At 59.8% G+C, this 10,803-nt stretch overlaps 1 protein-coding gene across 4 annotated transcripts in view; it reads right to left on the bottom strand.

The window, feature by feature from the left end:
- Positions 1-1,291: 1,291 nt before the first annotated feature.
- Positions 1,292-10,803, bottom strand: part of CCDC57 (coiled-coil domain containing 57) — a 102,124-nt gene continuing 92,612 nt past the window's right edge. For all 4 annotated transcript variants that reach the window (XM_049635422.1, XM_049635423.1, XM_049635424.1 and 1 more), the window contains one exon: positions 1,292-1,672. In XM_049635422.1, coding sequence (XP_049491379.1) covers positions 1,470-1,672 — 203 coding nt within the window. In that variant the 3' untranslated portion in view covers positions 1,292-1,469. The remainder of the gene's footprint in view (positions 1,673-10,803) is intronic.

Raw genomic sequence — 10,803 nt, 5'->3', positions numbered from 1 at the left:
GCAGAGCACCGGGACTCCTGCCACCCCTGGGCAGGGCCGCCTCCCGGCTGCTGCTGCTTCCTGGCATGTTGGGAATGACCCTCCGTTGCCTGGGCAGGTTCCTAGAAGTGTGGCCCCCTAGGACGAGCCTGCAGCAAGGGTGTCCCCCCATGCCTGCGTGTTCACATGGAGCTCAATGAAGCACATTACCGAGGCACAAGATGGGGCGGGGGCCATTTCAAGCCCCTGGGACCTGGCCTGTGACCCCTCGGTCCTGCACCAGGCGGCTGCGTTGGACAAACACCACCACCACTGTTCGCGGCCTCACCTTGTGACGTGCGTCTGCACACCCCCTACACCTGTGAGCCAGGCAGGCAGCGTTCACATTTCACTCGAGGGCAAACTGAAGCCACAAAGGCCACATGATGCATACAGGTCACACGGCAGCCCGGCGGCCCTCTCCTGTCCTCCCGGTTCAGTGACAGCCGGCAGCCCCAAAAGGGAAAGCCTCAGTGCAGAGCGCCCAGGCCACCTGAGGGCACAACCACGCTCTGCCCGGGGTTGGGGACAGGCTGTCTCCGTTTCTGAGCACGGCTGCAGGCAAGGACTGCTCTGGCTGTGCCGACCAGGTGTGGACGCCAGGGGACAAAAAGGCTGAGGGCTCTGGATGAAGGGGGCAGCACATGCCCTGGCCTCCCCCACGCTGACCCCCGAGACCAGGGACCGTGGTCCCAACTGCTGAGTTCACTGCAGAATGCGCCCGCGGGTGTGAGGGGTGCGCGCTCACGATGTGGGGCGTTTCTCGGGCACCGAGGTGTGGCCGTGGTCTTGCGGTGCTTGGAGCCCAGGGGATCGGGCGCCCGGCTCCAGGCATCTGGGCGTCAGGAATGCCTCACTGCGGGGTGCACGTGGGAGGCTCTGGAGTGACCCGCCGCCGTGGTGGCCTCACGGGGCCGGCTGAGGACCGGAAGGGCCACGTCCACCACAGCGGCTCCCTGACGTGAGCGCCCTGGCACGCAGGCCAGAGCTCGGGGACCCGGACTGGCCACGGGGGCTCACCCTGACCCCCAGCTTTCACTTCTCCCAGGAGGGCCCCTCACGCACACAGCGCTCTGGGGATGCTCCGTGTGCGGGCATTCTGCTCCCCGTGTCCCCCACCACCCTCAGCGGGCTCTGGGGGGGGCCGTGGTGCCTGTGACCGCCCCCCACGCCCCCGCCGTGGAGGCCGGCCTGGACTCCTCTCACGTGGCACTCTCGCGCTGATGCCCTTTTCCAAGGGGGACAAGCAGACGGCTCCACGGCCCAGAGAGAGCACGGGAGGTACGGGCTTTAATGGCTCCAGGCTGGTCAGTGGGGCACCTCGGTGGCTCTGGGGAGCCTGCTCTGAAGCTCTCTGCCTGCACCCCACGCTCGTGCACACATGGGTGCTTGTGCACACGCACCCCTGCCGCGTGATCAAAGCTTGGGGCCCCAAGCTCCGACAGGGGTACTCAGTCCTTTAAGTTGTAGTTACGGATCTTGGGGGGCCTCTGGCAGCATTTAGTTTTTGCAGGGTGAGCCCTGGCAGTTCTGGCGGGCCTGGCCTTGGCCTGGGCTTCTGTCTTCACCCCTTCGATGGCGAGGGCAGCCTGTGCGCCCACGGGGCTCCCGTCAGGGTGTCTGAGGCTGTCGGCTGCTGGAGGTGCTGTGAGCTCTACCAGAAGAACAGCAAGAGAAAAGCACGTCACACCACAAAGGGCAGGAAGGGGCAGGCAGCCGGGTGCTCAGGAAGCTGGGCTGCCCGAGTACGAGCTGCTGTGTTTCTTGCCGGTGGGACCCACACCCCCACACTGGGCACTGTCACCAGAGCCCGTCAGCCCAGAGGTCCTTCCAGGGAAGCCATTCAACGGCAGCAACTGTGCCCTGGGGTCCTGGGACACGAGGTCTCTGTGGGCACGTGCTCTCCAGCTGTACCGCAGGGCCCGGGCCTGCCCCTCCACTGGGCACTCTGGACATTTGGCCCTGAAAACGTCATCCCCTGCCGTGACCATTTTGTAATGGGTCCCAGGGGGGTGCCGAGGTTAATGGTTGACTCGTGGCCGGTCTCAGGCACTTCCCCAGCTGCCAGCTGCCCTCTGCATGCTGGCCATGCCTGCCAGGCACCTCCAGCCACCCAGCAGCCCCAACACACACGGCCAGGCACAGGCCAAGGACCCGGGAGCTGGACCACGCGTCACAGGCATGGGCTGACACTCCGGGGCCACCCTTCCAAAGCACCCACAACAGCGAATCTGCACTAGGGCGGGGTAGGAGAGTTTTGTCTTTCAAGCTTTTCTTATCTGCCAAGCTTTTAGAACTACAGATGTATTTATTTTGTGCAAAAAAAAAAAAAAAGGGGGAAAAAAAGTTGTTATTAAGAAGCAGTTATAAGAGACGAGCTAGAGTGGCTCCCTCTCGTGAGCTGGCCCAGCAGGTAGGGCCAGGACCTCCGGAGCCCCAGGAGGGTCCACGCGGGACGGGACCACCACCCCAGAGTGTACAGACGGGGAAAGGTGGGGTCTGGCAGCAGCATCTCATGCGTGAGACACATGGGGGACACGCGTGCCATCTGCCCAGGGTGGCTGAGCCCGTCACCCTGGGCCCGGCCAGCACAGGACTGCGCACAGCATGAGCGGGGAACGCTGGACGGTGGGGACCCACCCGAGTGAGACCTGAGGACGGGCGGATGGGACAGAAGCGGGCCAGCCTGCAGCCGGTGATGTCCACTGCACTTCCCGATCGTGTCCCCAGTGCTGTGAGCTGCAGTTCGGGTCCCTGGCCCTCACCCAGAGCCCCTTCTGTCATCTCCAGCCACCTGGCTCCTTTCCCTGCAGCCTCCCCAGGGTCACACACCCTTAGGTCTCCCTCCTATGCCCTGGGACCGAATCCTGGGGCCAGGCCCTGCTCTCCTAGTGCCTGGCCTGCGGTCACCGGGGTCCTGGGGTGGGGCGGTGGTGTGCTTGGTCCCTGGACGCTCCTGTGCCCCTCTCTGCTTCCCAAGGCCATGGCTGCTTCTCCCTCATGAAGGAAGGGCCTGTGTCTTTGGTTGTCCAACCCCGGACCTGTTCCTCCTGTGCACATGCTCTCCCGGCCTGCATCCTACAAGCAAACCCGCAGGCTCGGACTTCCAGGCAGCCCCTTCCTGCTACCCTGCCCCCTCTCCGTCCCGTGATCCGCTTGGTTTCCTTCTGGAAGGCAGCAGCCAGTGGGGAGGGACAGGGTCACAACCCTGGGGGGCTCCCCCCCCCCCGCAACAGTGTTGGCACCATGTGCGGCCTTGGGGAGAAAGGCCAAGAAGACCGCCCACGGAGCCCTCCCTGAGGAGGAGGCAGATTCCCCCAGGGCAAGAGCAGTCCGGGCTCAGGCATGAAGCTGGACAGGTCAGGCCCGTTCATCCCCAGCACACACCCCATGACCATGATGTGTGTCTTCCCTGCTTAACCTGAGGTGTGCCCTCGAGCAGGCCTGTGGCTGCTTTGTGGAAACGCGGCCTCCTCCACGCTGCCCTTTTGATCCCTGCCCGAGCCACTCTGCAGAGCCCGGCCTGGGATTTCTCTCTCTGCTCTGGTCCTCATCAGGCTTCAGTGTCTGAGCACAGGACTGGCCTCCTGTGTGCAGCTGGCCCAGCTCCCACCCTCAGGAAGGCTCAGCGAGCTGCCCGAGGCCTCCAGCTGTGAACCGGTCCCCGTCTCGGAGGCTCCTGGGACTCTATGTACACGGGTGGCGCTGGTCCCAGCTCCCTGGGTGCTCAGGGCCACTGCTCAGCCCTCTTCTGACCTGGGGATGCTTCCTGGGGTGGGGGGGGGGGGCCGAGCTGCCCTGAGCACGTGCCACCTGGGTCTCAGAAGACTGCCAGGCCCAGGGCTGTCCTCGCTCTCCAGAGCCTCCCCTGGGGCTGGGGGCGCTGCAGGCCTCAAGTCCCAGCCGTAGTCTTGGACACAAGGGATGAGGTCTCTTTGGCTGGCTGCAGCCTCGGCTGGTCCCTCCGGGCCTTCAGCGTCCCCTCCCGGCCCCCGCACGTCACCTGACACGCTGACGGACGCTGCTCCCACGGAAACCTCGCACCTGCTTCCGTGGGAGCCCTCGCGCCCCTGGGTTCAGCCCTTCTCAGTCTCCTTGCCCCTCATCCCAAACCCCCTTTTTGATTAGTGGTTATGAATTAGATTATGTCTTGCTCCCCAAAACCTTCCAAGGCTTCCCGGCGTGTTGGGATGGAACCCAAGCCTCTAGCGAAGAGCGGATGTGGAGTAGCCTGGCTTCCCGACCCCGCGTGTCCGGAAGCTGCAAGCTTCTTCCCAGGGCTCTGGGCCTGACCTGAGTGACCCTGCAGGAAACTGCTGTCCGCCCTTGGTGCAGAGGCTCCGGGCACACATTCCTGGACTCAGCAGGTGGAGGGGGGTGAACAGGAGACCCCAGATCCTTCCTCGAGCTGCTCCTGGCCTTGGGCTGGGGGCACTGATCACAGACCAACCTCCTTGTGAAACATACCAGCATCTCCGTGCTGTCCCCTTCCTTCCTGAGGTTAACACCTAGCACCAACCCCTAATCGCTCCTTCCTAATATTTTCAGGGCTCCCCCTGCCCCCGGTTCTGAGCTTACCCAGGCCTGTCTACTGGGGCCTCTCAGTGTGGCCCAGTGTGGCTCCTGTCCTGGGCCTGGGAGCACACTGGGGCCCTAAGGAAGGGAATTTAGGGGACATGCTCCATGAGTACAGGCCTTGAAGAGAGGCCAGTTCTGGCCTCGTCCAGGGCCGCCTTGTCCAAGGTGGGCAGGCAGGACCTGGAGAGCAGTCCCTGCCTTCCACGTGGACTCTGTGCCCTCTCCAGGGCCTGAAGCTCAGCTGTACAGGAAAGAGGTGCTGAGAGAGGCCTGAGGTGGGGCGGGTGGGTGGCAGGTCTGTGGGTGCAGGGGTGGGGGGCAGGGCCAGGGCAGCCAGAACTGGAGATCAGGGAGGGAGCAGAAAGCGGTGGCCAGGAAATGAAGCCTGGCTTGCCCCCAACCTGGAAGGCAGAGGCGACGGCAGAAAGAAGCCTCTGGGCCCCAGAAGGGAAAGGAGGCACACAGAGCACGCTGGAGGTGTGCGAAGGCTGAACTGGCTTCCGGACACCGGGGCCGTGCTTGTCTCTGCCCTCACCCAGGACCCGGGGCTGCGTCCGGACAGCAGGCCTGTGAGGCGCTGGGTGGGGATGGCAGAAGGCCAGGGGCGACCAGATGGGACGGGGCGGGTTCTGATCTGCCTCCTTCCCACAGATCTAAGCCTAAACACTAGGTGCACAAGGTAAGATTCGCACTGTGCACGGGGACAGTGGGAGGACAGTGGCAGGTCCTTTCCCGTCAGCCAGGCAGGCTCACCCTCTGTCACTCACTCTCCCTCTCCCTCTCCTCTCTCTCTCTCTCTCTCCCTCTCACTGCTCCAGGCGGCCGGGGACCCTCACACGTTAGGGGCTGCTGGTCCTCATGCCCCCCCCCCCCCCCCCCCCCCCCACCGCCCGTGGCAGTGAGCTGCCCTCCGCCTCTCTTGGCAGGGGAGCAGCTGTGAGCAGCTGAGGCAACACTCTCCTTTTCCACGAAAATGAGGCCCCTTGGGAGGACGGCCCCTCGGCCATGGGCACACAAGCTGCCATCGTGCTCAAGGCGCTGTGAGCCACTGTGGCCACAGGCCTCCCCACACCGGACCAGGCCCTCAGGTTGCTCTCTGGACATCTGATGATGGCCTTCGGGACCCCACGGCGGCTTTCGGGTAGCCCAGGGGGAGGGGCAAAGGGACAGAGCCGCCAAGAGCAGGCACAGCTCCATCAGGTGGCCGGCAGGCCTCCTCCGCTGCTCCCTGTTGGATTCCAGCCGTGGTGGGCAGCAGGGCGGCCGGAGGTGGCTCCCAGGAGCCTTTCCCTTCGGCAGGGTTGAGCACGTGAGGACAAGTGTCACGTGTGCCGAGTCCCGACGCGCAGCCAGACGGGGCTCTGAGCGAAGCTTTTTGTGCACACGCCTGCCTCATCCTCCACGGGGGCTGTGGTGACCCTGGCCTGCCCGCCACCACCAACCAACGCAAAGGGAAAGCGGGTGGCGCCCACCCCCCAGGTGAGGAGCGTGGCCTGCCCTGGAGGCTGCCTGGAGGAAGCGGCCGAGACAAACTAACTGGAGACTGCTCTATCACGAGTTGAACTTGGGGCAGACAGTCCCAAGTCTGGGCAGTTCCCATTTGCCTGGCTCCTCACGGAAGAGCGGCCCCAGCCTCACTGGGGAGGCAGGACCGGGCTCACGGCCTCCGTCGCGGTGCTGGTGCTTGGTAAATGAAAGCAAATCTGATGAATGTGTGCTTCCTCCCCCACCCTCGGGCCATACCCCGCCACCTCTGGCCTGAGACGTGAGCCTACGAGAAGTCAGACGGCAGGGCGGCCCTCTGCCCACGAAGCCCGGGGCCCCGAGCTCCGCTCAGCTTCCAGCCAGCTACCTGTGGGCTGGTCTGTGACACAGGAGGCCAGCAGACGGCAGGGCTGCGGGGACCGCTGATCTGGCCCAACCGGGGGTGCCCAGCCCAGGATCTGGGTGGAGGTTAGGTGTCCCGGGCTCCCGACTCCGTGCTCCCGGACAGCACCTGCTCCCATCAGTCCCGGCACAGCGCCTACCCCCTGGGCCGGCAGGGAGAGGGTCGGCCCCTGCCCAACCACTCTGGGAGGGGCCAGCGGAACCACGTTCCGGCCTCAGCGGCCTGCAGTGCTTCTGGGTGCTCTCCAGCGGACGTTTCCAGAACAGCCTCTTCTACAGAAAAGGGGAGCTGGCTCCAGGGCCTGGGGTCACCATGTGCACGCCTAGGCAGTATCACTCTGGCTCTCAGAGGTACAAGTTCGTATCAGAAAATGCAACAGCCTTCCCAGGAAAGGCCCTGTCTGCCTCCCGTAGTGATCGGGGACCTGTTCCCAACCTCCCCGGCTTCTGTGCATACTGGTTTAGGGGCACGTAAACCAGAGCAGTGAGCCACTACCATCCTGTGAGTCAGTGGCCAGAGGTTAGCCTCTCGGCCAGGTTAGCTCCTTTGTCCAGCACGTTGCGGGCAAATGGCCAAGGCTGCCGGTCTGCGTTAGCTCCCGGGTCAGTGAACCGTAAATGCCGCAGACAGGACAGCGCCTGGTGGCGCTGGTGGGGTGTGAACCCCCGAGCTGGGCCCCCTTCTGCGGACAGCTGGGCTTCCCACTCGTCCACAGGGTTCCCTCATCCCCACGGGGACCGGGTCACAGAGTGAACTACGAAAGCCGCACATCCGTAGCGGTTCCCATCAACGGCCTGAAACAAAGGCATCCCACGTGCCCGTGTGTGACTGCATCGTCGGGACTGCGGTGACTCCGGCAAACTGAGCTACAAGTGAGGAGCGCGTGCGGTGGAGCCTTCCACGCGCCGGAAACCTGGTCACAGGAGCCGAAGACGCCCGGGAAATACCTGTCACTGTCCTTCCCGAGGCACAGGAACAAGCCCCTCCCTCCCGGTCACAGTCACGCTGTTCCTGCACCCACCGCAGGGCCGGAGGGTGTCCTCCTGGAGCGTGACGGCGGAGGACAGACTCTGGAGGAGGCAGAACTTACACGAAGCCTCCGCGTCCTTGTGCCGAGTTCTCAGACACGAACCTCTAAACACCTGCAGGGACTCAGACACGAGGGTTTGTTAAGCAAGGGGGAAACAAACCCGGTTTTATAGAAGGATCTACACTGAAAACCCTCTCGGGAGAAGTGCTGACATAAGGAGAGAAACAGATCCAGAAGAAGCTACAACGGGCCTGAGCAACAGGGAAATCAGAACCCTGAGCACGACACCAGCGACCCAACGTGAGGGTTCCAGCCGGTGGGGGGGGGGGGGGGGGTGGTCTCGGAACCCGGCAGGGCTGCACGAACGTGGTTCGGAATCAGTGACGCTAAGACAAAGTCAGAACACGAAACTTGTAACACAGCAGAAGCCAGCTGGACTTTTCCCATGAAAAACAGGAATGTGGAAGAACGAAACAAAGAAAGAAAGTAGAGCAGAAAAATTAAATCCCAGAGGTAAGAATTTAATAAATACAAATAAGTTAAACTTGCTAATGAAGACAAAAAACTCTCAGACTAATTGAAAAAAAAACCCAGGGTCCCATGAGATGTTGTGTGGAGGACCCATTTAAAATAAGACACACAAGGGGCGCCTGGGGGGCTCAGTCGGTTCAGCGTCCGACTTCGGCTCAGGTCACTATCTCGCGGTCCGTGAGTTCGAGCCCCGCGTCGGGCTCTGTGCTGACTGCTCAGAGCCTGGAGCCTGTTTCAGAGTCTGTGTCTCCCTCTCTCTCTGACCCTCCCTTGTTCATGCTCTGTCTCTCTCTGTCTCAAAAGTAAGTAAACGTTAAAAAAAATAAAATAAGACACACAAAATTTAAAACTAAAAAAATAAAACACAATGATACAACAAGTGTCATCACCGGGGAATAAGGACTCTGTACTGGTCCAGGTCTGGCTTCAGAGTATATCTGAAAACAACTGACAGAGCTACAAGGGAAAAACAGATAATTCAGCACAGGCACATGGAGACTGTAACTTGTCCCTACTGCTCACAGACAGACAAACCCACGCAGAGGTGGCAAAGGCTAATCGAATTGATTTGCCTGAGTTATCAGACACACAGACATCTAAACCGATGGGCAGAGAATAGAATTTCTTCTTCAGCAAATGGACCATAGGCAGAATCGGACCACATGTCAGACCTGCCATAGAGCAAGTCTCAATTCCTTCCAGACATAATGCAATAAAATTAGAAACCAATAGCAAACCCTCCAGGGTCCCTTCAGATGTGAAACTGACACCACATTACGGATTCATCCTTGCGTTAGAAAGGAATCCATAAAATGAATTAAGAACTATTCAGAACTGAGTCCCAGAATTTGCAGGACACAGCTGACACCCACTTCTTGGGGACCACAGCAGCTCACCCGCAAGGAGGTGAGCTACACTTCCAGCAGAAGAAGCCAGAGAGAAAGCAACACAACAAACTGAGGGAAACAAGACGTAAAATTGTGAAGTTAGAGGCGGACTTCAGTAAACCAGAAGCCCCAAGGAAAACCGCATACAGAACATCAGCGGAGCCCAAACTGTTGCCTGTGGTGACGAGAACTTCTGCCAAGACTGATCCAAACAAGGGGGAGCAAATAAACACAGCAGGGGATAACTGGGCACAAGTGAGCGTTAACAGCTACCCACTAATACACTGAGAAAACCTGGAAACAACAGAAAACTCCAAAATCACAACCAAAAGACAGCATTTGAAATATCCAGTAACTATTAAGGAAATTGAACTGCTGAGTGATTCTCTTGCCAAAGGCCCCAGGCTCAGATGGCTTCACAGGTGGTTCTACTGAATTTTCACAGAAACCAAATTTTCAAGGGACAGTATGTTTCCATCTTACTCAAATTATTCAGAAAAGTAAAAAAGAGTGCGAGATGCCTGGCCAGTTTTATTCCCAAACCATACAAGGACAACGCAAGAGACACAGGCCGATGTAACTTGTAAATACAGCTACAAAAACTATATATAAACATTATCAAATCAAATCAACCAAGTATTAAAACATAACCTCGTTATCAAGTCAAGTTTACCTCAGTAACGCAAGGCTGGCTTATTTTCGGAAAATCTACCACCATACTTTACCACACTAATAAATGAAAAAGAAAATGTTTACCAGGATCAACGCCAAAAAAAAAAACCTGACCAGGCTTAACACCTATTTGTGATGAAAACACTTAGTAAATCAGGGGCATAAGGGACAATTTTAGCTCGACAAAGGCTGCGTTTTAAAAGTGCAGCAATCACATCTAGTGGCGGACCGGCCTCACCACCTTCGGGTTCACGAGTGGCAGAGATGCCCGCCGCGTGGGTGCGGGAACCTCTCCGGAGAACCGCACCCACCTTGTGAGTGTAATATCCGGAACGGCAACGAAACTCCAAACGAGACTGCCTCCGGTTTCGTAAGTGAGCGCTCGCTGGAACGCAGCCAGGTCCCTTATCACATCTGTGGCTGGAGGGGCTGCTGGTTCCCGGTGGCCTTTCCTTAGCAAGGGGACAGGGGTGTGACCTAACTGTGCAGTGTTCTCCAGAGATGGGATAAACCGCTTACGAGCCCAGAAAACCGATGTTACACCCGAAACTAATAGGAAATCGTTTGCCAATTATACTTCAATAAAAAAACCACAGAGAGAAAACGAAAGCGGGTTTGTTCTATAAACCGGGCTTAATGTTTTTTTTTTAAGTCGAGGTACTTCTTCAAACCGGATCTCGTGCGCAGGCCTGAGGTGTCGGCAGTTCGGGCCGGGACGAGGGTAGGAGCTCGAGGCTCCTTCACGCTCGCGGTGGCCCAGGGACTCCTGAGGCCTGAGCGGCCCGGGCCGCCGGGAGGGCCCTGCCTGCGGTAATGGCCTTCCCCGGGGAGCTCCTAGCTTCCACCGTGCGGAGTAATTAGGAGAGCCGGGTAAATTGATAAGGGTTCCGCAACCAGCAGATGGTGGTGTCACCGTGGGGGAGCCCGTTCTGCTGTGACGCGCTCGGCTGCCCTATGCTAGGAACGGAGAACAAATGCATGGCCGTGGGGCAGGAGAGACTGAACGGCGACGTTCGCCGGGAAACTTCACTGGACCACGGCTGCTCCCTGATGTGTGGGTGATGCTGACCGCAGCTGCTCCTTATTTTAAAAAGTTTCGGGGCGCCTGGCTCAGTCGGCTGAATGTCTGACTTTGGCTCAGGTCACGATCTGTGAGTTCGAGCCCCACGTCGGGCTCGCTGCTGTCCGAGCAGAGCCTG

Source organism: Panthera uncia, chromosome E1 (genome assembly GCF_023721935.1).
Source record: "Panthera uncia isolate 11264 chromosome E1, Puncia_PCG_1.0, whole genome shotgun sequence".
Taxonomy (NCBI): Eukaryota; Metazoa; Chordata; class Mammalia; order Carnivora; family Felidae; genus Panthera; species Panthera uncia.
Note: the sequence above shows the minus strand (reverse complement) of the source record. Positions and strands in the feature narration are given on the sequence as shown.